Source organism: Gracilinanus agilis, chromosome 1 (genome assembly GCF_016433145.1).
Source record: "Gracilinanus agilis isolate LMUSP501 chromosome 1, AgileGrace, whole genome shotgun sequence".
NCBI classification, from domain to species: Eukaryota; Metazoa; Chordata; class Mammalia; order Didelphimorphia; family Didelphidae; genus Gracilinanus; species Gracilinanus agilis.
In genome coordinates, this window is record NC_058130.1 from 363,624,430 (window position 1) to 363,651,897 (window position 27,468).

Below are 27,468 nucleotides of genomic sequence, written 5' to 3' on the forward strand. Positions count from 1 at the left end.
TTTTGAGATCTTCCAAAGCCTGTGTCCAATTTGCTGGGACTTCTTCCTCTTCTTCTATTTCATTTGCTCTCTTTTCACTTCCTTGAAAGAAGCTGTAAATTGTCATTCTTTTCTCTTTTTCTGTTGTTTACTCATATTTTTTCTTTTTCTGTTTTGCTAGTTTAAGCAGATGGATTTAATAAGCTTTGATGAAAGATCTTCCCCCAACTGGCAATGGAGATTTTTAGTTACTTTCTCTGCAGTGTATGAGGGATGAGTGTTGGAATTTTCCTGCCCTTGGAAGACTTCTTGTCTATCCAATTGATGGGATTAAGCCTGTATTGATTGGATTAGTCTGTATTACTTTATATACCCTGAGGCTAAAACCTCCAGAGGGAAAAAGGAAAAAAAAAAGAAGTGGGAGGACAAGATGGAGTGTTTTTGCTGAGCTGTCCAATAGTAGGGTCCCCTGCTCTGTCCTGCTGTTTCCTGGTTTTCTTTCTTCTTCAAGCCTTTTGTTCTCTATCTTGGTTTGATAAAGCCAGGTGGTCTGAGGTTTGGCTCCATCTAAGCTGCCATCTTCCGAGTGTTTTTGCTATGTTTCTCTGGCTTTCTCCTCCAGTCACCTCCCCCGTGCCTGTGTTCAACTTCCCAAGTCCAGCACCAGCAAGGCCCTCTCTGGCTGGTGTACCAGCCCACCCGGATATTTCAGGGGTTTCAGGGGCCGCTGGAGACTCTGCACAGCATATGGGGTAGGGGTCCTGGGATTCCCCTTCTATACCTTCAGACCTGACAGTTCAAGAATTCAAGCCTTTTTCTTGGCATACCTCTTCATCTGTCCAACAGTAGGGTCCCCTGATCTGTCCCATTGTGAGATTTGGTCCTCTTTCTTCTCAAAGCTCGTTGTTTTCTATCTCAATGTGGAAGGGTGAGGAGATTTTAAGATTTGCTCCAAGCTGCCATCTTCCCAGAATCCCCTTAAAAAAATCCCCAATTCTAGTTCTTAATGAATTATTTTCTGCTATGAATTTCCAGATTTCTTTTTCCATCGGGGTGATCTTTCATAATCTTCTTTATTTTCTTGCATTGTTCTATTTTTTTCCCCTAATTTTTCTTCAACCTCTCTACTTTGTTTTTTAAGTTCTTTTTTTTTTTACCCTTACCTTCAATCTTAAAATCAATATTGTGTATTGGTTCCAAGGGAGAAGAGAGGAGTAAGGGCTAGGCAATTGGAGGTTTAGTGACTTGACCAAGGTCACACAGGTGGGACATGTCTGAGGCCGGATTTGAAACTAGGACCTCCCATTTTTAGGTCTGACTCTCAATTCACTGAGCCACTCAGCTGCCTCCTTCAGGTTGTTTTAAAAAACTCTTTTTAAGTTTGTGACCGTTTATTGTTTTTCTTTGCAGTTTTAGAAGTAGGTGTTTCTACTTCACTGGCCTCTGAGTTTGAATCCAAGTCTTTACTGTTGCCATAAGAGCTATCAATAGTTGTGTTCTGTCCCTTTTGCTTGCTCATTTAAATTATTTTTAAATTTAAGTTTTTAAATTTAATTATTAGCTTTATGCTAGAGGTTTAGGATTCCTAAGGTACTGGGGGATGGTCCTCAGGCTTCAGGTTTTTTTGTGTTTATTTCCTGAGCTCTATTATTTCTTCTGATTTCTATAACCTAGTGATGGGCAAACTACGGCCTGCAGGCCAGATGGGGGTGGGGGGGCTGAAATGTTCTATCCCCTGCGCAACATTATTCCTAATCTGATGAATACAATGAGTAGGATACAATACAATGAATCTTGGAAAGAGTTGCCTTAGAAACAGACTGACAGATGAGCATTTCCTTTCCTTTGGCCCCCTCTTTAAAAAGTTTGCCCATCACTGCTATAACCTATTGTTAAGTGTAAGAGTAGTGTAAGAGTTAATTGTAAGAGTAAGCCCCTACTCAAGGCCCAGTCCATGATTGACTTCAGTTACTCCAACCAGAGCCCAGGGCAAGTTCTACCACTGCAGTTGCAAGCAGATGCCCACCTACCTGTTAGCAGCAACCAGGAACTCCACTCTCCTGGGAGTGAGCACCACTGATGGAGCTATAGTTCCCCAGCAACCACATTCATTGATATGCATGCCTTCCTCATGCCTTCCTCAGGCCTTCTCCCCTCAGCCTGGGGTAGAACAGTTGTCTAGTTCATGTTCCTCAGGCCCTCAAAAGCCTTTCCTGGTCATCAGTAAGGCTGAAGGTCCTACCCAGGGCCTAATGCCTATTGACTATGGTACCACTCTTTCGACCTCCAGCTGTGGGAGAGTAGGGATCTCTGGAGCTGAGTTGCTCCCAGGGCCCTTTGCCAGCCAATTCCAGAGGCTTCTGGTCCAATCTCCAGGGACTGCCTTGTTGATTACTTGTTGTTTGCTCTTGTCCTTCTCTCAGGGCCTACAGCTTGTTGATTTTGTGGTGTTTGTTCAGGGATGCCTTTTTAACAGTGGGACTGAGACCAGGGGAGGCAAAGACCTTCCTCTCTAGTTGTCCCTGGCCACTTAGCTTCACTCCCAACTCTTGTCTGTTTTTTACCATTTTTTAGCATTGATTCTGTGAGTTATTTTTTATTGTTTGTGAGGAGGTATTAGAAGAATGAGAAAGCTTAACACAACTCTGCCATCTTCCCACAGATCCTGAGGTTGATCGTTCTTCAGCAGAGAAATTCAGCCCTTTTGTAGAATAAGGACTTGATAGGAGTTATCTCAGGATCATTGAATCATGGATTTATAGACAGGATCTTAGATAGATGTCACCATATTTCTGGTTACTTAAAAGGGGAGTTTACCATAGCAGTAACAAGGAGAAAAGACTCTAGGGGGATATAAAATTAAGAAATGGAAAAATGAAGCAAAATATCTGTAAGGTCCTGATGGTGAATTTCTTCCTATTGTGAAAGAGCCTTATCAGGGAGGTGGTTGGGTGGCCTATCCCCTGCCATGTGTCTAAGTCAAGAAATATGATTTTTGTTTATTAAAGGAAGTAGGCTTGTTCCATAGTTAAGAAGGAGATGATTTGCAATAAAGGGACTTTCCTTTATTTTATTTCCCTGATTTGGTGCCAACAGCTTCTTGAGAAAACATTCAAAGCTTTGTCTAAGCTTTGTAATAGAGACTAAACTATTGCATTTTTCTTCCTAATAACTGCTTCAAGTGCCATTTCTATATGTCCCTTCTATCACTGCATTCCCCAACATTAAGCAAATTTTTTAATAAAATTTTTTACATAAAAAATTTTTATATAAAAAATACTTTTATAGTAAAAGAATTATGATGGAAAAGTTCTGTTCTTTAGATTTAGAAAATACATCTTTCTGATTCTTTCCTTTTCCACCAAGAATGTTTGCTGCCCTCATGAAGGGAGGACCAGAAGTTCCCTTTTGAAATGTTTGATTTTCAGAATTTCTGGCCTCTGAGAAATGGTAAACTACTGTTTTTCTTGTTTGTATTCTCTCTTTCAGGCCTTTTCATGTGGAGCCCACAAACATTGTCAGTATGGCTACTGACACTATAAGAGTCAGTGACTATGCCTCTGCCATGAGCAACCGAATTCATTACTACAGCCGACTCACATCTTCCTCTAACAGGGCACTGGTAAGGGGAAAAGCCTAAGTGTCTAATAATGCATTGAAACAAATGGTAAATCTGCCACAGCATAAATAAGGCAGCTACCAAATGGTTACCATTCTGGTTGAACTTTGAGCTGGCTAGATGCCAAGGGCAGCATTAGAGAATGCAGATATTAGCAAGTCTAACAGCTTTTTGACTTTTGTCTGAAATTGCTCTAGTTCCTAGTCTTCTGAGTGAGAGCATTGGGGAGTCTGAACTTCATCTTAGTTATCCCCAATCCTAGGAACCCTGAGAAAACAATAATTTCTGAAACCCTAATAGGACTTTGGGTCTTTGATGATCTGGAGTCCAATGGAAATTGCAACTTAAAATAAAAAAATGATAGAGCTAAAGGGAGCCATTCCATGTTTTGTGGCAAGTGTTTTATTTGTTTATTTTTTGCTTTTGAGAGATTTTGCTTTGTTAGAATAAGGGGAGGAGGGAAGAGATAAAAACATGGGGAAATTTGAATAGATCCTGTCCTTTTTTTAAAAGTACCTTTTCACACATCTAAAGTTATTTTTCTTATTTTAGAACATAAAAATAGAACATGGCTTTCTCATAAAATAATCACAATGAGTATGTTAAATGATATATGAAAGCCTGGAAATTAAGAAGCAAAAAAATGGCAAAACCCATCCACCCCCTCTTTTTTATTTCTAATAATGAGGGGTAGACAAGAGTGGAAGGAAGAACCTACGTTTCTTTCCTAATTTTCCAGTGCCTTCATATTGCTGTTGAGATGAGAATCCTGTGTCAGCTTGGTCTGATTTTAAAGTGTCCTGAACTTTGTGAGGCAGGACATAAGTAGTTTCTTCTCTCGAGGGCCAATATGAACCTTTTTGGGGTACTGCTGTTAGGAACAGGCTCTAGTTTTTTCATAGGTTGTACTGACTGAACCTATAAGATTTAACTTCAACTAAATTAGCCTTAGACTCCAAGAGGGCTTAGTAAACCATTTAACGTAACTACACTGAGTCTGCTCTATATGTTGGTTAGCAAAGGAAGCAAAGAAGAGAAACACTGTGATGGATCTGCTTTTATGAACTTTCCCATATATTTGTCTGCATTTCTCAATGGGGCTTTAATCTAGATCAAACTGCTTTGAGTGCAATTAAAGTTTACAGGTCCCTGTCATGAACCACCCCTGAGATCTTTGAACAACTCAGCTCTCAGTACCTGGAAAAAAATAGTACTAAAATATAAATCTGTTCCTAATGAGATCCTGATATTCCCTCCAGAAATACTCAGAGCCTGGCCCTGAGAAGCCCTAGTTTGGGAAATAAGGCTGGAAATTTAGTAAAAAAAAGAAAAAAAAAGAAATCAAAATGATAAAGAACTATTAGGTTGCCAAAAACACTCAAAATACATTTTCCTAGGTTGTTAGAGATATATTATGGAACAGTGATATTTGGTTATATCTTTACTTACATAAATTCTCCCTTTTTTTTCCTTATGTTTTTGCTTTAAAATGATGAAAAGAATTAAATTAAGTATCTGACTGGTAACATGTCCTGGACTTTCCCCAAAGCAACCACAATATCCTTTTTATCTTTGTACTCAAACTTTCCATTTCTCACACCGCCTCATATCAGCTTTGACTCCTTCTACTCTAGTTCTGTCCCAGACTGCCTTCTTCTTTCTACTCACATCACAGACTGGGACTTGAAACAGGCCAAATCTATTGTTCTTTCATTCTGTGGCTAAAAGTAGCACTTCCCAGGTCCAAAATAGTAGGGGAGAGGTGGATATCTGACCCATCTTCTCATTATCAGCCTCCCAAAGAAGCAGTTTGCTGAGTTATCTCAGTGGTGTCCTAGACCTCAATCCTTCCTTTTTTCCAGATAGTGTAAACTGTGGAGTATGTAGACACCTGCTGCTATTCTTCAAAGGAGTTAGCTCATATACTAATTCACATGCTTCTATTCTTTGAAATCTTTTAGACTTAACCATACTCCTTTGTATTTCTAATTTCTAATTATTTTATATGTCTTGGTTTTAGAGATACTAAGAACCTGATAGGCAGGATTTCTCTACTGCTGGCATAGGCACACCCATAGGGGGGCTCAGAGGCAGTATTCTTCTGGACATGGTGTCTGCTGTTCTTGTTCCTGAAGTGTCCCCATCTCCCTCGGGTGCAGGTGAATGGCTAGGCAATCCCAGGCACATGTATACATACATGTGGGTATTTCTTCCCTCAAGAATAGATAAATAGTAAAAAAGAGAGATCAGTCAGTGAAGTTCACAACTGCATACCCTTAAATATCATCTAGATCAGTGATATCACACTCCAATAAAAATGGAGTCCTATTAGCCATATATGAACTTTGAAAACTACAAATTAGCATTGTCTATGTTGTGTTCCCTTTTTATTTATTTTGTCAAACAGTTCCCTGTTTTGATTTTAATCTGGTTCTGGCCATACTAGACCAGCGATATAGAAGTGGCCTAGGAGGAAGAAACTGTCCATGTAGAGTCCCCAGCATACATGCTGGTCTTATCGGTCCTTTGCCCTATCATCATTTCTTGCTATATACTTTTTTTCTACTCTACTGATGTCATGTCCCTAACTGTGACATAATTCTTAGAGGCATTAACCATATATCTTACATTCCTCTTTAGTGTGCCTAACACAGTGCTGGAAAAATAGCAAACACTTAATATATACCTGCTGATGGATGTCAGTTAGCAAGTCCCTATATCATGATTGCTTATTGGGAGGGACTATTTGACCTCAAGAAATTAAATTTTAAAAAAAGAATCATAGAATTTTAAATTTAGAAAGGATTTTACAGGTCATCTATACCAATTTCCCCTCAAAGCTACATAAATCTTCTTTATAACATCCCTAATTGGTGATCATGTGACCTATTTGAAGCCCTTCATAGACCAGGAGCTTACTTCTTCCTAAAGTGCTAGATTGCGTTTTTGCCCAGCTTTTAACTTTAGGGAAAGCCTTCCTTCATTAAGCCAAATTTCCCTCCAGTGTAACTTCACCGATCTTTGCTAATTTGGCCCGCTAAGGTTCTTTTCTCCATGACAGCCCTTCCTTCCAAGTATTTGAAGACTCCCACATCTCCTAAGACTTCTCTTCTCTAAGCTAAATATTTCTTCAGTTCCTTCAATTGAATAACAATTTTCCACTTTTCTTCACTATTTTGATAAACCTTCTTTGAATATGATCCAGTTTGTAAATTTTCCCCCTTTTCTGGATGTGGCATTTAGAACTGGACTTCTCTAGTTCACATTCACACCAGCTTTTTGGAGTGCCATCTCAGTGGACTCATTAGGTTCCCTTCCCTCCCCTCACATTCCATGAATGGCTTTTTAACCATTGCTTCTCCTGTTGTGTACTTGCACAAGTTTTGTTTTTTTGTTTAAAAAAATTTTTTTTAACTCTTACTTTTTGTCTTGGAGTTAGGTCATATAGCTAGGAGAAGTGTCTTAGGTCAGATTTGAACTTGGGTCTTTCTGACTCCAGGACTAGCGCTCTCTCCACTGTGCTAATTAGCTCACCCTTTCATTTGCCTTTAATACCTCCTTCAAAATAGAAGAGGTTCCGCAGTTGATAGTCAAAGGATATTAATAGGCAGTTTCCAGATAAAGAAATCAAGGCTATATATAATTGCATTGTGGATGTGGGTGAAGGGAAGGAAGGTAATAGGAGAAGGACGTGAGAAAGGAAGGGAAATAGGAAGGGAAAGGAATAGGAAGGAAGGTAGCTGGTCCTACCAGCCCTGATGGGGAAATTGACCAAAGCCCTTCGGGACTCAAATGAAGATCAGGAAACAACTTAAGTTTATAGAAGAGCTAGGTTTAGGAAAAAGGAAAAGGAAAAGTTAGGAAAGGGAAGGTCTAGGGAAGCTAGGAGGTAGATCTCCAGAGATCTAGGCTCTTCCTCCAAAAAGGCGCTTTGGGGGAAAAGGCTTCTCTAGAAAAGGTGGTCTGGGGGGTAAAGCGGCCAAAAGCATCAGCTCCTCTCTCTTTTATACTTTTTTCAGACACCTCCCACAGAGGAAGTGGGAGGTGTCTGAGGAAGTTGTTGTAGAGAGTTCTGGGAGTTGTAGCCTCTCAGGACTTAGAACATTTTAAACTGTACAGCATGAAGAAATACTCTAAATTGCTCTTGATTAGAGAAATGCAAATTAAAATATCTCTGATGTACCACATCTCACCTATCAGTGCACTGCTGGTGGAGTTGTGAACTGATCTAGCCATTCTGGAGACCGATTTGGAGCTATGCCCAAAGTACTTTAAAACTGTGCATACCTTTAGATCCAGCAATACCACTATTAAGTTTATATCCCAAAAAGATTTAATAAAAGGGAAAAGTACCTGTTCGTACAAAAAATATTGATAACAATTCTTTTCGTGGTGGCAAAGAATTCAAAACAAAGGAGATGTCCATCAACTAGGGAGTGGCTAAACAAATTGTGGTATATGATTGTAATGGAATACTACTCTGCTATAAGAAATGATGAGAAGGATAATTTAAAAAAAACCTGAAATGGGGGCAACTGGGTAGCTCGGGTGGAGTGAGAGTCAGGCCTAGAGACAGGAGGTCCTAGGTTCAAACCTGGCCTCAGCCACTTCCCAGCTGTGTGACCCTGGGCAGGTCACTTGGCCCCCATTGCCCACCCTTGCCAATCTTCCACCTATTAGACAATGCACCGAAGTACAAGGGTTTAAAAAAAAAAACCTGAAAAGAACTACATGAACTGATGGAAAGTGAACTGAGCAGAACCAGGAGAACATTGTACTAGTAACAGCAATATTATATGATGAATATTTTGACTTAGCTGCTCCTAGAAATACAGTGATCTGAGACAGTCCTCAAAGACTCATAATAAAAAAATCATCTGCTTCCAGAACAAGAACCAATAGGAGGCTGAATGCAGATCAAGATATATAATATTTCACTTTTATTTCTTCACTTTTGTTTGAGTTTTTTCTTTCACAAAATGACTAATAATGGAAAATTGCTTTATGCTATTACACATGTAAAATCTCTATTTGATTGCTTGTTATCTCAGGGAAGGACAGTGGCTCAAACTTAAAAAAACCCAAAGTTTAAAAAAATTGTTTTCTCATGTAATTGTGGAAAAAGATGAAATGTTATTATTTTTTAAATGGAACTAAGGATAGTATGAAAAAATATGTCCTTTCATCAGGGGTATGGATGGAAAAAAGAGTCATTCAAATAACTAGATCAGAATAGGTTGAGCTAGTAAATCTCTGCTCAAAACAAGACACACTGTTAATACTTTAATTGGGAAATACTATGGATGTGTGTATATAAATATGTATATATAGCAGTTATATATGTGTGTATGTATGTATGTATACATAGATGTATATATAAAAATTGGTTTTTATAGACATATATCTAGATGTGTACATAGATGACAATTTTTTGAGTATTAGAAAATAAATTTAATCGACCAAAGACCAGAACTAATCTAAATGCAATTTCTTTATTTAGGTGGTTCTGAAGGTAATTCAGAATCTTGTCATATCAATATTATTATGAACCTTAGTTGTGCACTGCTCCAGATAGAAAAGACTTACAAGGCCAAATCAGTGCTGAGCTCAGCCTTCTGGAAGAAGCCTTCATAATTCCATTTTTTAGTTGATCCCTTAGTGTTGTTATTTCTTCCCCATAAAAGTGAAGAAATAAAAATTCTAGCCAATTGGGTTGGATTCCAGGTAAACACTTATATATTCTATGCACCCTGATGTCTCTGGAACGGGTTTCACATTAAACAAAATTCTTTTATTTAACTTGAAAAAGAATATTTTTAGTTGTTCAAGACAACTTGTCATTTATTTGTGAATAGCATACTAAATGGTGTTCCAATATTCTGCTGAAGAATAAAGAAGTGTTATGGTGTTATGATTCCTGGTCAGCTCACATTTATTTAATTCTGTTTGTCTTTTGACCAGATTGCTCCTGATCATGTGCTTCCAGACCCTGAGGAGCTCTATATATACAGCCCACTGGGTTCTGCCTTTAAAATGGAATGCTACACAGATGGTTATGGTAAAAACACCAGTTTAGTCACAATGTACGTACAGCTGTTTTCTAGAGAGTTACTTAAATTGTGTGGGAGTGAAAGTTATATGATGTGTTTGTTTTGTCCAGCCCTATTATTTCAGTCTTATAGGGAGCTCCTGGTAAGGAAACTGTCTACAAGCAAGGACTGCATACTGTTCTGTTACTGGAGGCCCTGCACTGAGAAGTTAGAACACTTTCTTTGGGTCTCACAACCAGGAAGTATTGAGAGATCTTCATCTTCTCAATCTTCTCTGATTCCGAAAACAGGCTTCTGTTCATTAACATCACATTTTAAATTTACTTTAAACTATGACGACCTACAGAACCAAATTCCATTTTCTCACTGCCATTTCTCTTACTTTTTTCAGCTTCATGATTTGGAATACTATGATGGGAACATCTATACTAAGTATTCCATGGGCAATAAAACAGGTAAAGTCGCTTAGATTCTATCACTTTTTCTCTGAAAAGAATTTTTTTTTGTATCTTAAGAGTTATAGTAGAAATTTTACTAACTTTGCATGATTAACTTAAAGAAAATAATTGCCTAATCAGTGATTGAATTCCATTCTTCCAAGAATTCTGGGCATTTTTAAAAAGTACATTTTTGTTGATATCTTTTGATTTTTTTTTAATATCACTATAATATTCCCCATACTTTCTCCCCCACCCTTTCCCCAAGAACCATTCCATGTTACAAATTATATTTTTAAAGGGAAAAAAAGAGAGAGAAGAAATTAGCAAAAATGATATACATTTTTAAAAATTTAAAAATATGTGCAAGGTTTGAAACCCATGGAGACTTCCCATCTCTATGAAATTGGTGTGAATTAGGTTATATATTTGTATCTCTTGGAACCCTATTTGTTCTTTGAAATTTTATAGTATTCATTCTTGATTTTTTTGTGGTTCTTTGCATTTATATTATTGTAGTCATTTGCTCTTAGCCTTGCTTCCTTCATTCTGCATTAGTTCGTGTAGCTCTTTCCTTGCTTCTCTATTCATATTCTAAGAGCACAGTAATATTCCATAACATTCATATACTACAGTTGGTTTAGTCATTTCCCAATTAATAAGCATCCAGTTTTTCCAATTCTTTGCTCTCATAAAAAAATGTTATTGTAATTCCTTTGGAGCATATCATATATTGGGACTTTTTTCTTTTCTTTTTTTTTTTTTAGAAAAAATTTTTCCATGGTGACATGATTCATGCTCTTACTCTCCCCTCCACATCCCTAACCCTCCCCTCACCCCCTGTAGCTGACATGCATTTCCACTGGTTTCTTCATGTCCTATTTCCATATTATTGATAGTTGTAGGAGGGTGGTCGTTTAGTTTCCTTCCCAAATCATGTCCACTTCAACCCATGTGTTCAAGCAGTTGTTTTTCTTCTGTGTTTCCACTCCTGTAGTTCTTCCTCTGAATGTGGGTATGTTCTTTTCCATAAATCCCTCAGAATTGTCCCGGGTCATTGCATTGCTGCTAGTACAGAAGTCCATTACATTTGATTTTACCACAGTGTATCAGTCTCTGTGTACAATGTTCTTCTGGTTCTGCTCCTTTCACTCTGCATCAATTCCTGGAGGTCTTTCCAGTTCACATGGAATTCCTCCAGTTTATTATTCCTTTGAGCACAATAGTATTCCATCACCAACAGATACCACAATTTGTTCAGTCATGCCCCAATTGAAGGGCATACCCTCATTTTCCAAATTTTTGCGACCACAAAGAGTGCATCTATAAATATTTTTGTACATGTCTTTTTCCCTATGATCTCTTTGGGGTACAAACCCAGCAATGATATGGCTGGATCAAAGGGCAGGCAGTCTTTAAGCACTCTTTGGACATAGTTCCAAATTGCATCCAGAATGGTTGGATCAGTTCACAACTCCACCAGCAATTCATTAATGTCCCAATTTTGCCACATCCCCTCCAACATTCACCACTTTCCTTTACTATCATTTTAGCCAGTCTGCTAGGTGTGAGGTGTACCTCAGAGTTGTTTTGATTTGCATTTCTCTAATTAAGAGAGATTTAGAACACTTTCTCATGTGCTTATTGATACTTTTGATTTCTTTATCTGAAAATTGCCTATTCATGTCCCTTGCCCATTTATCGATTGGGGGATGACTTGACTTTTTGTATGATTGATTTAGCTCCTTGTATATTTGAGTAATTAGACCTTTGTCAGAGTTTTTTGTTATAAAGATTTTTTCCCAGTTTGTTGTTTTCCTTCTGATTTTGGTTGCATTGTTTTTGTTTGTACAAAACCTTTTTAATTTAATGTAATCAAAATTATTTATTTTACATTTTGTAATTTTTTTCTAACTCTTGCTTGGTTTTAAAATCTTTTCTTTCCCAGAGATCTGACAAGTATATTATTCTCTGTTCACCTAATTTTCTTATAGTTTCCTTCTTTATATTCAAGTCATTCACCCATTCTGAATTAACTTGGTGTAGGGCAGTAATGGGCAAACTACAGCTTGCAGGCCATACTCACCTCCTGAAATGTTCTATCTGACCATGACATTATTCCTAATCTGATGAATACAATGAGTAGAATACAATACAATGAAACTTCGAAATAGTTGCCTTAGAAAGAGCCTGACAGATGAGCATTTCCTTTCCTTTGGCCCCTTCCTTAAAAAGTTTGCCCATCACTGCCCTAGGGTGATTTTGAATGGTATTTCTCTTTTTAACTCTTGCTGCTGAGATGTGTTAGAAATATATTGAAATGCTGATGATTTATGTGCATTTATTTTGTATCCTGCAGCTTTGCTAAAATTGTTGATTTCTACTAGTTTTTAGTTGATTCTCTAGGATTTTTTAAGTAGACCATCATATCATCTGCAAAGAGTGATAGCTTGGTCTCCTCATTGCCTATTTTAATACCTTCAGTTTCTTTTTCTTCTGTAATTGCTACTGCTAGTGTTTCTAGTACAATGTTAAATAATAGAGGTGACAATGGGCATCCTTGTTTCACTCCTGATCTTATTGGAAAGGCTTCTAATTTGTCCTCATTGCATTTGATGGTTTTAGAGATATGCTGCTTATTATTTTTAGGAAAGGCCCTTCTATTCCTATACTTTCTAGTGTTTTGATATAGGAATGGGTGCTGTATTTTGTGAAAGGCTTTTTCAGCATCTATTGAGATAATCATGTGATTTTTGTTTGTTAGCTTGTTGATATGCTCAATTATGTGGATGGTTTTCCTAATGTTGAACCATCTTTGCATTCTTGGTATAAATCCCACCTGATCATGATGGATAACTCTCACGATCACTTGCTGAAGTCTTTTTGCTAGTATTCTATTTAAGATTTTTGGGATTGTTTTTTTTTAAGAGTGGCCTCTTGGGGTATAAACCTAGTGGTAAAATCTCTGGATCAAAGGATATGTACATTTTGGTCACTTTATTTATATAATGCCAAATTGCTTTTCAGAATTATTGTAGTTACTTCTCTACCAACAATACCCTACTATTTCTATCTTCCCTTAGCCCCTCCAATAGTAACTAATCCCTTCTTCTGGAATCTTTGCCATTTTGCAGTTCCTGGACATCTTTGATGACTCTGGATAATATAATCATGGATCTTTGTGATTTTCTTGGAGATTTATAGTTTTGCTTTTTCTTTTGTAGTTGTACAAAAAGCTTTGTTTTTCTGACAATATATTTTGTACTTTATTTCAAAGTAAAAATGTTTTTGTTTTTTACACAGGCTGGATTTACCACTGGCATCTGTGTCATCATTCTGATGGGTCTTTTAACACTTTATTGCTGCTGCAGAGTAGTAAAATCACGGACAATGATATGTAAGAATCTGACCCATTGAAATAGATTACTGATGTGGGTATTAATCAGTCATTAAGCATTTATTGATGATTTGTCTTATGCCTAAAGTTCTCATTTTTCTCATTCTACAATCATTCATTTTATTTTTACTTTTTTTTAATCTTTAAGTCACTTACGTTTTATTTTTTAAATGTTTAATTGATGCTTTTCAATAACATTGCTTCCCTATAACTTTGCACCCTTAGACCTTTCCTGATAACAACAACAGCACCCCCTTATCAGGAGCAGAAAAAAAACTCCTAGTTTTTTGCTGGATTGAAATGTTTAAAACATTAGTGTCTGCCTTTGAAATCCATGGGAGCATGTGGTTCTTTGTAGAATGTACTAATTTTTCATGCAGTTTGCTATTCAAAAGAATCTTAAACTTGGGAGAGATTCAGGGCCCTTGTGCATGGCGTAGATTTTAAATAAGACTTTTTGCTTGAACTGTATTAGGAGGACCTGTATTTTTGTCTGTTGAGGGTGGGTTTTTTAACCTACACCTGTCTCAAATAAATTTGAAGGGTCCTTTCTTAAAAGTAGAAATAATATTAGAAAAATGTTGGGGGGAAAAGCAACAAAAATATTTCTTGAATTTCACTGACTTTTGATATTGCTTCCTTATCGATTTTTCAGACTTTTTTTTTCCTTGTCCCCTAAGTGCTTAGTCCAAAATATACATTTATTGGATCCTACCAAAATAAACTAGAAACTTGGAGCTATTTTATTCAGTTCTGGTCCTTCTCTAAGTAGGCTTCCCTTCTGTTTTTCAGGTCCTTTCTTGGTCTTGAAAGATTTTTAGAATACTGGGAGCCTCTTTAAAAAGAAGAGGCTTTATTTTTAGTTTTGATTTCTCTATATCAGATTGGATTGAGCTTGAAGTTTTAAACACATGCAGAAAACTGAGGGGTCTAAGGCTGTGCCTTTTTTTTTTAAGTGAGAATCCAGCTTCCCTAATAATATTATTTCCAAACAATATCTGATGGATACTTTGGCCAAATAAAATTTTAAAAATCCAGTGCAACTATTATGATGATTATAGCATAGCATCTTTTAAGGTTTATATAATACTTCATAGACATTGTCTCAGAAAGAGAGAAAGGAGAGAGAGAGAATCTTTAGATGTCACTTTATTTTAACATTCCTATACAGTTATGGAATTATCACCAAACATTTGCAAAGCTTTCAAATTCTAAGACTATGCTGAGTTTTTTTCCTTTTAGCTTGAATATGGGTTGGACCTACATTGATCATTTTGTAATATATAAATAACTGAATATATTTAGTAATTTGATTGCCTCTGGATACATAGGACAGGATTATTTCTAACAGCTTACTTATAAGAGCTAAACACAGTTCTCAAGACAAAACTTAAACAAAAAACTACTTAGAGATACCCAAGTTCATCCATTGTTGTAATTAAATAGGTGCTACCCCTTGATTTTCCTTAGGAATAACATTTACTTAGTACTGAAAGTAGAAGAGGTTTCTTATTAAATTGATGTCTTGATTAGGCATAACTGTTTCAGGTCCCCTTATAAGAAGTATTCTCACCAAACTCTTTTCAACTTCTAAACATTTCAAATTTCATTGTGAGTTTCTGTTCCCAAAACACTGGCGTACAAAATGTTAAGTATGTTTTAAATAGCTGACAGAAATTACAAAATTTCAGTGATAAGTGAACTAATTCCAGGATACTGTGTTTATGTCAGTTTCTAAAACACTGTAAGTCTTTCAAAGTGGAAAGGGTGGGGAAGGGTCAAGATTTGAGAGATTGTCCTTTAAAGGAGTCTCCTGAAGTGAACCTTTCCAGTGGAGAGGAGACCAACCTCTTAATAAGCTTTTTGAGATAATTAGGGGATAAAAATTATCATGTAAATATGAAATATTTGACTTAATTTATCCATCTCTCTTTTTTTTTTATCTAGCTTCATTAGATACAACTAACTGGGAATTTCCAGATGTTTGCAAATATTATTTTGGCTCCTTTGGTCAGTGGTCTGCTCTGCTTTTCTCCCTGGTATCTCTTATTGGAGCCATGATAGTTTATTGGGTGCTTATGTCCAATTTTCTTTACAACACCGGAAAATTCATTTTCAGTAAGTAATATCTTTTACTCTTGTTTCATCTCCTTTTACTACCATAGTACTACATATGGTATGGTATAATTTGCTGAACTTGGATTCTGAGGTGAGTTAGACTTCCATTCTGACTTTTACTAGCTGTGTTTGCACAAGTAAGTCACTGAACCTCTTTAATGTCCAGTTTTCTCATCTGTAAAATGAGGTTGATAATACCTATAGGAAGGATAATACATCCCTTAGGTTTGTTTAAGGCTTAAAGAAGAAACTTCTCTAAAGAGGTTTGTAAATCTTAAAGCACTAGCAACATGTCTGCTATTATTCTTATTTCAAAAATAGAAGGAAATAATGTCTGCTCTTTAGCAGCTGCTAAAAATGACCTATTTCAGCAGATTATTAGGATTGTGATTTTTAAAAATATTTTAACCTTACACTGGAGACACTTTCTATATATACAGTGATTAGGTTCTAAAATCAAGTAAGACAATACCATAGGTAGTCACAATTACCCTTGAAATTCCCTGAACTATGTGGCTTTAGGTGCTTTCTCATTAGGATTAACTAATCCTCTTTTTATGTTGGGAGGTTGGAGCAGAATTTTAGTACTCAGAGGCTTCTCTCACATGTTGTCATAACTAGACACATGTTTAAAGTTCATGTGTTCTAGCCACAAGTTTAATGCTTGTTCTGGCTTCACTAGAGCCTTTACTTTTATTTAGCTAAAATGCCATTACTTTCTTATTCTGATGAAATGTGAGTTAAGAGAAAAACTCCTCCCATACAATCCCAAAAGTGGGGAGTATGCAAGGCTGAGCAAGTGATTAAGCTGTGGAAAAGCCTTTGCTTCTAATACTATTATGTGAAATAAACAAATAAAGTTCACATCCTTTGTGTCTATCCCAGAGAAGGAAGCAAGAGACTGGCTCTCTAGCTACAAGGAGGACCTGGATTAGCAGTGTCCAAGCTAGACCTTTCTCCCCATCACAAAAGCTACAGCTGAAGCTTTGGCAACTGAAGATACCCCACAATATCCTTGTTTCTACAAAGTAAAACTCCCATAATATCACACAAAGGTGCTAGCATGCTGGGAGAGTAGTATTAGGGGAAAAGATTAAAAAAAAGGAAGTGTTATGGAACATAAGCATAAAAAACCCTGGAACATTTGACTGACAGGCTGGATTCTAGGACCCTTGGACCTACTCTACTTGGCTTGGTTCAGCTTAGCAGTACAGAGAGAGAGAGAAAGAAAAAAGAGGGGAGGAGAAAAAAGACAGAGAGAAGGAGAAAGATAGGGTGGGGATAAGCCATTGAACAAAGGAGTCATCCCTGGAGTGAGCTTATAAATTAAATGCTTGTATCGTAAAACAAAACTGTAGATTGATTTTAATGAATCCATTTATAAATATAGCTTTATAATGAAATGCCTTAAAATACTATTTCCAAACTCTTAACTTATGCCCTCCTGATTTAAAGCAATGTAACATTGCCTCTAGAAAATCCTGGAACAAAATATAGTTTGAAAATCATCTTGGGGTTTTTTTTCTGGGGATCCCTTTCAAAGCAGCATATATGAAAATCAGGAAACCAAGAATATGTAGGAAATGTAAGTAGACCAGTTTTGCATTAAGGAGGAGAAATGAATGAAGCACATCAACAGAAAAGGTCAGATTATTATGGATCAAAAATTAATGATTCAGTTCTGCTTGATAAAAATTGAGAATTTTAGTGGATTAGTCATTCAAGCTTTTATTAAGTGTCTACTATGAGCTAGCTACTAGGGATACAAATACAAAAGTGACATGCCCTCCAGGAATTTATATTCTATTAATCTATTCATAGGTAGATATAGATAAATAATGTGTTGACAGATAAAAAAAACAAGCTGTGTGCAGAATTTATACATGGTATTTGGGAAGGGAAGAGTTATAACAACTGAGAGAATTAGGAAAAGCCTTTAGGAGATATCAATTGATCTGAGCCTTGAAGGAAGGAGAATTATGGGTTCCAAAATATGGGGGATAGGAAGGAAGAAAGTCTCGGGCATGGAGGATAGTCTGTATTTGCACAGAAACAGAAGTTAGATTATCATATACAAGGAATAGAAAGTGGGATGGTTTGGCTAAAACGGTGTGTAAGGGATAATAGTGTGTGTAATTGGTCTAGAAAGCGAGGTCAGGGCCAGAGTGTAGAAGGCTTTAAAAGTTAACCAGAAGAGTTTTTATTTTATCCTAAAGGCCCTAAGACACCAGTGACATTTCTTAAAGGAGTTGACATTATTAGACCCCCTAGCGTAAGAATTTATCATTTGACAGGTATGTGGGGAAAAAATGTAGAGTGGAGCGATCAGAGGCAGGGGAACCAGTTAGTAAGCTCTTATAGCAGGTAAGGTGAGAGATGATGAGGACTTGAACCAGATAGTGACTCTGTGTGGGGAAAGGGGACAGATGCAAAAAGGAGAATCACCAAATGTTGGCATTAGACGAGCTGAAGTTGACTTCTCGGCTATTAACCTTGGTTACTGGAAGAATAATAGTGCCTTAAACAGAAGTAAGGACTTGAGATGGATGAATGAATTTAGGAGGAAAAGATAAGTTTTTCTTTGAGCATGTTGAGTTTGAGATGCTGATGAGTGGAAATGTCTACCAGATAATTAGAAATAAGGGAATGTAGATCAAAAGGGAAATGAAAGATGGTTAGGTAGGTAGATTTGGGATTTATCTGTATAGATCATAGCCTTGGATGGAACCTTAGAAGCCATTTAGTTTAGTCCACTTATTGCACGTAAATACATTCATGTGAGCCAATGAAATTACCAAGTGAGAAGGCCAGGATGGATCCTTGACATACAGCCACATGTAGAAGATGAAAGATGGATGATAGTCCTATATAAGAGACAAAAAGATTGATCCAGCAGGTAAGAAGAGTACCACAAGAGAATAGTGACATAAAAACCCAGGAAGGAGAGAATACCTAGAAAGAAGGGATAGTCTGTAGGGTCTGCTGCAGAGAGGTCAAGAAAGATATGACCTGAGAAAAGTCTATTGAATTTTGCTATAAAGTTCTCATTAGTGATTTAGACCAGTATAAGTGGTAAGGAAGGAAGCCATGTTACAAGGGAACAAGATGTGAGAGGGAGGTGAGGAAGTGTGTGGGTGGAACATTTGTGGTCAGTGACAAGATAGGGACATGACCATCATCATATGGGGCTGAGGTGGCATGAAGGTGTAGATCAGAGGGTTACATAGGGAGTCTGACTGGGAGACCAGGGTTTTTCTGGGTGCATGAACTTAGAAGCTGAAATCCCTCAGAATAAGAGCAGGTTCATGATAGACATGAAAACTGGGCCCAGTGCTACAATTGGCAGAGGGGGAAGCCCTATTATTTAGGGTTAAGGAGTGTGTGGGAGAGAACTGAGGACAGAAACTTGTTCAAGAAATGAGACAAAGAAATTGAAGGTATCAAAATAGGCAATGAGGAGACTAAGCTATCACTCTTTGCAGATGATATGATGGTCTACTTAAAAAATCCTAGAGAATCAACTAAGAAGCTTGTAGAAATAAATCAACAACTTTAGCAAAGTTGCAGGATACAAAATAAATGCACATAAATCATCAGCATTTCTATACATTTCTAACACATTAGAGCAGCAAGAGGTAGAAAGAGAAACACCATTTAAAATCACCCTAGACAATATAAAATACTTGGGAATCTATCTACCAAAACAAACACAGGAATTATACGAAAACAACTACAAAACACTTTCCAAACAAATAAAACTGGATCTAAACAATTGGAAAGCCATTGATTGCTCATGGGTAGGACGAGCTAACATAATAAAAATGACCAACTATTTAGCGCCATACCTATCAAACTACCAAAAAACTTCTTTACTGAATTAGAAAAAACTATAACAAATTTCATTTGGAATAACAAAAGATCAAGAATATCAAGGGAAATAATGAAAAAAATGTGAAGGAAGGTGGCCTAGCAGTACCAGATATTAAACTATACTATAAAGCAGCAGTCATCAAAACAATATGGTACTGGCTAAGAGACAGAAGGGAGGATCAGTGGAATAGACTTGGGGTAAATGACATCAGCAAGACAGTATATGATAAACCCAAAGAGCCCAACTTTTGGGACATGAATCCACTATTTGACAAAAACTGCTGGGAAATTTGGAAAACAATACGGGAGAGATTAGGTTTAGATCAACATCTCACACTCCTACACCAAGATAAATTCAGAATGGGTGAATGACTTGAATATAAAGAGGGAAACTATAGATAAGTTAAGTGAACACAAAATAATATACTTGTCAGATCTCTGGGAAAGGAAAGATTTTAAAACCAAGCAAGAGTTAGAAAAATTACAAAATGTAAATTAAATGGTTTTGATTATATTAAACTAAAAAGCTTTTGTACAAAAAAAAAAAAGAAATGAGACAAAGATAAGAGAGAGATGAAATGGTTGTTGCGTGGGGCAGAAGGATCAAGATGGGGGCAGCTGGGTGGGTAGTTCAGTGCATTGAGAGCCAGACCTAGAGACAGGAGGTCCTAGGTTCAAATCTGACCTCAGACACTGCCCAGCTGTGTGATCCTGGGCAAGTCACTTAACCCCCGTTGCCTACCCTTACCACTCTTCTGCCTTGGAATCAACACACAGTTTTGATTCCAAGACAGAAGGTAAGGGTTTAAAAAAAAAAGGATCAAGATAGAGAACTGTTTGTCTACTAGTGAAACCTGGGGACTTTCTAAGTAAAAGGGAATGAGCCATGTGAAGACTGGGGAAAATTAAAAGATATATGTGAGAAGAGTGATTGGTTTCTGGATCAAGGTCATAAAAAGCAGGAGGGGAGGGATCAAGGGCAGTAGGAGTGGAATTAGTGTATCTTTCCTCTGAAACAGACAAAAAAGAGGAAAGTTTAATAATGTTGAGGAATTTTGAGAAGTGGAGAAAGAAAGTTGAGAGAACTGACAAGTGGCCTAAATCCATGAAGCTGGATTGGATCTTGGCATCCTCGTAATGGCAATTTGTAAAGTAATATATTTTTCATCCAAAGATTACATAATACTTTATAAACATTAGTCTTTAGGAAGGTTACCCAGGGCAAATTATGAAATCACAAAGTAATTTAAATGCCTCATTCCACTTCCTCTGAGGGGGGAAATACATGTATTTATTTTTTTCCAGAACACCATAGTTTCTTCAGAGACCTGGAAATGTCAAGTACCTTAATTTTGTAGTTTAAATCAAAATAGGAATGTTTCCACTGTGAGATCATGTGAATTTGCATAAATGTATTATTTCACTAACATTTTCATGCTTTCATGGTGGTGGGTGACACCTTTATCGGATGGGAATTTCTATGACAAAAAGAAGCTGTCACCAACAGACAAAAATTTAAAACCTTTATTTCCAAGACTGACACACTAGCCATTAGTGTGTAGTAGTGGTCCTAGTGATGGTTTCAGCCTCTGGATCACATTAATTATTTTTATTTTCATATTTCAGATTTTATTCATCATGTTAATATCACAGATAGCATCCTTAGTACGAATGGTACCGATCCAGGTAAGTTGTTCTATAGTAGTTTCTTTAGTGTGTAAGAATTATAGAGCCAAAGCCTGTGACTTTTCATTTCAGTTTAATAGATGGAGGATGAGGATTCTTTGAGCTTAAAATAAATAGTCAATTATTTAATCTGAGAATCATACTTTATTATTCCCCCTTCTCCTAAGTTCATAGGATATAGAAGCATTTGTCTGCAAATCAAGAAGAATGTCCTGACAATAAAGTAGAGATCACTAAGCATTAAAAGGAAAGGTAGGCAGTACAGTGGATAAAGCACCAAACCTGGAGTCAGAATGATCTGAGTTCAAATTTGGACTCAGACACTTACCAGCTGTGTGGCCCTGGGCAAGTCACTTAACCCTGTTTACCTCCGTTTCCTCATCTGTAAAAAGATCTGGAGAAAGATGTGGCAAGCCACTCCAGAATCTTTGCCAAAAAAAACTCCAAATTGGGTCATGAAGATTCAGACATGACTGAAAAACTACTGAACAAAAACAAGCATTAAAAGGAAAGTTGGAATCTTGAGAAAGAAATCTTGACTTCTCTTAGAAAAGCTTTATTTGATCAAGGTAATAAAAGAGACTTTGGGAGCAAGAAATATGAGCTGATAAAAGTAAAATTTAAAGTAAATAAATGAATATCTTAAATCTCCTTTTCTATGACAATACAGGGTTGTTAGAGATCTGATATCATTGTAATAACTCATCTGCATGACATCTTAATGTTAACAAAGTTATTCCCTCAGAAAAGCTCTGTGCAAGTGGTAGTATCCTCAGAGCAGAGGGATTTGCAGCCTAGAGAAATTCAGTGACTAGGCCAAGGTCACACAGTTACCAAGTGTTAGAGCCTGAACTTGAACCCCAATTTTCAGACTAAATTCAGGGCTATTTTCTTAATATCATAACAACAGTAACAAAACCTAAACTCCAAATAAACTAAGGCTTTCCAAATAAGCCAGGATTTTAGAGGACTTAAATAACTTCTGAAAATTACATAGTTATGTAGCTACATTGCGATCAATAAGATAACAGTTCACATTAGTTGTTTTGCCTGTTAAGTATACCCAATTAGCCTGTGTGTTGAAGGATGATGAAATTAAAAGCTTTTCTCCCTTGTAATAATTTACCTTTCCCCTATCCCAGGGATTTTGATAGCTATCCTGAAATACCTGTTTTATGCCTGTTTCACCAAAAACCTAAATAGGATGCAAACAAAACTTTAATTGACAAGATAAAATGTTATTGTCAGAACTTGCCCCGATAACAAGTATATTGTTATCTAGTAAGACTGTTGCTGCTTAAATTTTTTTCATCATATGTTTCAATAGTCAAGTGTTAGATTGAAATAAAAAATCACAAGTGAAGTCCATTTTCCTTACATGTTGTCTTTTTGCCTACACCACTATACTTTGATTCCTTCTTTGTACCATCACAGAATCACATGTGGCAAATCCCAGCTATATTATGTAAAAGCTAGATTCCAGTATATTTCTGAGCGCTAGCTACTGGAACTATAAAAGTTTTACCCTCCTTTATTCATAGCTAAAGAGCTGGAAAAAACTCAACAACCCTTGCTACACAAGAAATAAGAAAGCATTCTATCTACTTACTACTTTGATTTTTTTGTGGCATTTTTTATATAGAGAGAAGAAACAAAAAAGAGAAACTATTTTTAGAAATGAATGAGAGGCAGCAAGGTGGCTCAGTGGAAAGAGAACTTGGACTAGAGATAGAGGTCCTGGGTTCAAATTTGACTTCAGATACTTCCTATACCATATACATAGTATGACTCCTAAAATGGAAGGTATAGGTTTAAGGGGGGGGAAAAGAAATGAAATGAATGAGGGTTGTTTTTATCTTTGATAAAATATAAGATTTCATATCTTGGCTTGGGTAAATGACCTTTATATGGATAATGTCTACATTTTGCATGAGTATTTATAAAGAATAATTTATTAGCAGAAATTATACTGAAAATGTGAATCATGATGAAACTGAATCAAATTTAAATAAAAATTTAACATAAAGAAAATTTATTATTTGCTAACTAGTGCCAGGAATGTTGTATCTCATTGACTTTCACATTTATGACTATCATCTAGGCTCTTAAGCAGTTATTGGATCTCATAAATTGAACATTAGAGAGTTTAAGAGAGATTTGCTTGATTCAAGGGACTTAGGGTAAAATTCCCTTAAATTCTTATGTATGGCCTTATTACCATAGTTTCTATAGAGCAGTGATGATGAACCTTTTAGAAACCAAGTGCCCAAATCACAACCCTCATGCCACATGTGAGTCTCCCACCTTACCCCAGATAGGAGAGAGAAGAAATGCTCCCATTGGGCTGTTGGGCAGAGGGGCAGGTAATGGGAGAAATATCCTCAGGCACACGTGGAAAAGGAGAGGAGAGCAGCCCCACTCTGGCATGCATGCTGTAAGTTTTCCAACAGGGATATAGATATATCTGCACATAGATTTATATATAGATATATGTAGATATTTATATCTAAAAATATAGCTACATACCTAAGGATGTATAACTACACAGATATATAAGTATACATGTATATACATATACACACATGCATACATGGTATATTTCTCTTGTTTTATAAATAAAGCAGAGTCTAATAGCCAATAATTACATTACATGGTTTGTTTATAGAATAAATAAACTTTAGGTTATTTGTCTTCAAGTATATAAAACGCTTTTATGGATATGGCATTTCCTAAAATAGAAAAACCAATGTCCCTTCCAGGCCCTTTCTGGCTTCCATTTCTGATTCAACTAAACATTTATTAAGCATTTCTTATGCGTCCTAAGTACTAGAGATATAGACACAAAAACACACAGTGAACTTACATTCTACCAGGTGGTGAAAGTGGGTAGAGATACAACATGTTTCCAGGTAAGTAAGTACAAAGTAATTTGAAGAAAGAGTTAGCATAAACCGCTGAGGTCACAAAAAACTAGGGAAGGCCTAACAAAGAGTGAGTAAAGGCCTAAACTATGAGTTGAGCCTTGATAAAAGATAAAAATTCTCAAAGATGGAAGTGAAGGAGGGCATTAAAGTCATAAAAGACAGCAGGTACAAATGCACAGAAACAAGAAATGGAAAAGCAGTTTTGGAGAAGAGCAAGGATCCTGGTCTGCTTGGATCTTGGAATAAAAAGAAATAATTTTCAATAAGTCTAAAAAAAGGAAGGAAGTCAAGATAGTGGAATGCAGGTAGCATCCCAAATGAATTCTCTCAGCATTCCCCTCCAGCTTTGAAATAATGGCCTAAATTGAATTCTGGAGCAGCAGAGGCAACAAAAGATCCAGGTGAGACATTTTTCCAACCTAAGACAACTTAAGAGAACTCTGTGACTCAGGTGGGTGCCGGTCCATTGGGCTTTGGAAGTGACTATAATAGCAATGGCAGCTTCAAGAGCTCTTAGCCCAGAGTCAGTAAGATGGTCAGACAACTGGTCAGAAAGAGATTACAGGGGACTCTTTGCTGACACTGAGCGCACCTGGTCCTAATTGGCAACTCTGTTGATCATATACACTTCTGAGTCACAGTTCCAGGACAGACAGGAGCTAGGAGTTAGTCACAAAGGAGCAGGTGCCCTGGTTGCAGTGCTGAGGCAGAGAGGAGTACTGACACTTGTGGCTACAAAGGATCAGGGGATTTGGTTGCAGTTGCAAGGTAAAGAGGGGCACTAGTCCTTGTAGCTGCAGAGGAATAGGGATCCTTTCTGGGTAAAGACCAAAGTGCAGACCAAAACAGCGAGCACACTTCTCTAACCTTGGAAATGCCAAAAATTTACATACTCTTAGAACTAACTTTGATTTTTAAAAAATTTTATTTAAGTATTTTTCCATGGTTCCATGATTCATATTATTTCCCTCCCCTTTTCTCTCTCCCCAGAACCAACAAACAATCCACTGGGTTATAAAAGTGTTATCACTCAATACCTATTTCCATATTATTCATTTTTGTAATAATCTTTTAAAAACCAAAACCCCACATCCTATATCCATATAAACAAGTGATAAATCAAATGTTTTCCTTCTGAGTTTCTACCCCAACAGTTTAGAACTAACTTTGAATATTACAGCATTGAAAAAGTCTGAAGATTGGAACAGTGCCTCCCCACTCTTAGTGAGCAGAGCCCAAATTGAACATAAAGTTCAAAATCAAGAAATGGGCTAGAAAAAATGAGCGTAAGCAAACAAAAAGATAAGTTCACTGTTAAAAAATGATTAGTATGGCAGAGAATAAGACACAAACCCAGTAGAAGACAATAGTGTGAAAGTAGATACAAACAAAGCCTCAAAGAAAAATGCTGATTGGACACATAAGCCCAATAAGAATTCCTGGAAGAGATAAATGGTAGGGGAAAAATTGGGAAAAGAAATGAGAGTGATGCAAGAAAATTATGAAAAGAGAATTATCAGCTTGGTAAAAGAGGCACAAAATTATACTGAAAAAAAATTACATCTTAAAAATCAGAATTAGCCTAAAGGCTTTTGCCTCTTTTAAGGCACAAAAATTCATTGAAGAAAAAAATTTCATTAAAAGCAGAAAAGGGCAAAGAGAAAAAGAGATACAAAAGCTCCCTGAAAAAAAATCATTCTTTAAAAATTAGAATAGGGTAGATGGAAGCTAATGACTCCGTGAGACATCAAAAAACAATAAAATAAAAAAATTTTTAAAGAATGTTAAAAAGAAATAATTTTTTAAAAGAAATAAATCTAAAAGGATAGATTGGAGCCAGGTCTGGAGAGCCTTAAACACTATCCTGAAAAGATTATTTTTTTATCTTAGGAGCAATATGGAGTCACTAAGGACTTTTGAGGTGGGAAGCTTACATGCTTAAACATTATAAAACTACAAAAGACAAGATAAAGGGAATGAGTAGTGGTAATTTGTCCAGCCATAGGATAAGGGAAAGACAAATTGATTTAGGAACCCACTTTCAAAGGTTCCTCTGATGACCCACATGTTGAGTCACCACCAGGATGATTGTCAGTTTATATAGCCCAGTTGCAAAGACTTATAAAGCTAGCAGAATAGGGAACAAGTAGAGGTGCAAAGGATTTCTAGCTATGTGTTTGGGTTGGTACGTTGATGGGATCTCTCAGGAATGAACTGAACTACACTTGACTCTTTAAGTTCATTCTAAGATAATGGGTGAATGAGGCAACACACAAAGAAATATCACATGGAATAAGTCATTACTTCTAGATGTCTGAGTCCCTGGCTTTCCTGGTACTTGTGGTATCTGATAGAAATAAGTCTCCTATAGCCTGATGCCTTGACAAGGGATGCTTTGTGAATGAATATAATAACTGCCCTCCAGGATGTCATGTTCATAGGTTGGAGATGCCCCTCAAATATTACTAGCTCCTAGTTAGTTACAGTTTATAGATATTTTTATGTAGTAAAAACTACATTAAAAAAAGCCTAAATTCTTATTGTGGCTCTTATTGCTTGCTAGCCATGTGATCTTGTCTTTTTGCCTCTGTAAAGTTTCCTCAAGTGAAAAGAAAGTAGAGAGAAAACCACTTGCTTATATGCCAAGCTTGATAGCAGAGATTAGTTGTCTTTTTTTTTTACCTGTGATCATTTCTTTTTTTTAATTTCTTTTTTATTTTATTGATTAATTATGAAAAATTTCCCATGGCTACGTGATTCACTTCTTTCCCTCTCTTTCTCCCACCTCCCTCCCATAGCCAATACTACATGTATCATAGATCAAGACCTATTTCCATATTATTGATAGTTGCACTGGGGTGATCATTTAGTCTATATCCCCGATCATATCTCCATCAACCCACGTGATCAAGCAGTTGTTTTTCTTCTGTATTTCTGCTCCCATAGTTCTTTCTCTGGATATGAATAACATTCTTTCTCATAAGTCCCTTAGAAATGTTTTGGATCTTTGCATTGCTGCTAGTGGAGAAGTCCATTACAATCGATTGAGCCACAGTGTATCCATCTCTGTGTATATGGTTCTCCTGGTTTGATAGCAGAGATTAGTGCTTCAACGTAGGAAGAATAGTAAGACATATCCAGTATTTCCCAGGAGGCAACTCTAAGAGAGGAGCTAGAAACAGAAAATATATTCTCAAGTACCTATACACATCTACCTACAGTATTTTAAATAAACAATATGAACTAGAGGTCCTGATGTAAGGAGGTAAATTCAGCTTCGTAGGTATTAAGGTGTTAAGAACTCAGACTGGAGCTCTAAACATATTCCTTATTCAAAAATAACAAAATGGCACTTGCATTTGGGAGGGGGAAATTGCAAAGTAGCATT

The 27,468-nt window shown here is 36.7% G+C and overlaps 1 protein-coding gene across 1 annotated transcript in view; it reads left to right on the forward strand.

Moving 5' to 3' along the window:
• Positions 1–3,529: 3,529 nt before the first annotated feature.
• SLC38A9 (solute carrier family 38 member 9) overlaps positions 3,530–27,468 on the forward strand; it is an 83,591-nt gene continuing 59,652 nt past the window's right edge. The window contains exons 1-6 of the mRNA XM_044681085.1: positions 3,530–3,601; positions 9,560–9,681; positions 10,040–10,103; positions 13,389–13,482; positions 15,430–15,600; positions 21,097–21,156. Coding sequence (XP_044537020.1) covers positions 3,545–3,601; positions 9,560–9,681; positions 10,040–10,103; positions 13,389–13,482; positions 15,430–15,600; positions 21,097–21,156 — 568 coding nt within the window. The 5' untranslated portion in view covers positions 3,530–3,544. The remainder of the gene's footprint in view (positions 3,602–9,559; positions 9,682–10,039; positions 10,104–13,388; positions 13,483–15,429; positions 15,601–21,096; positions 21,157–27,468) is intronic.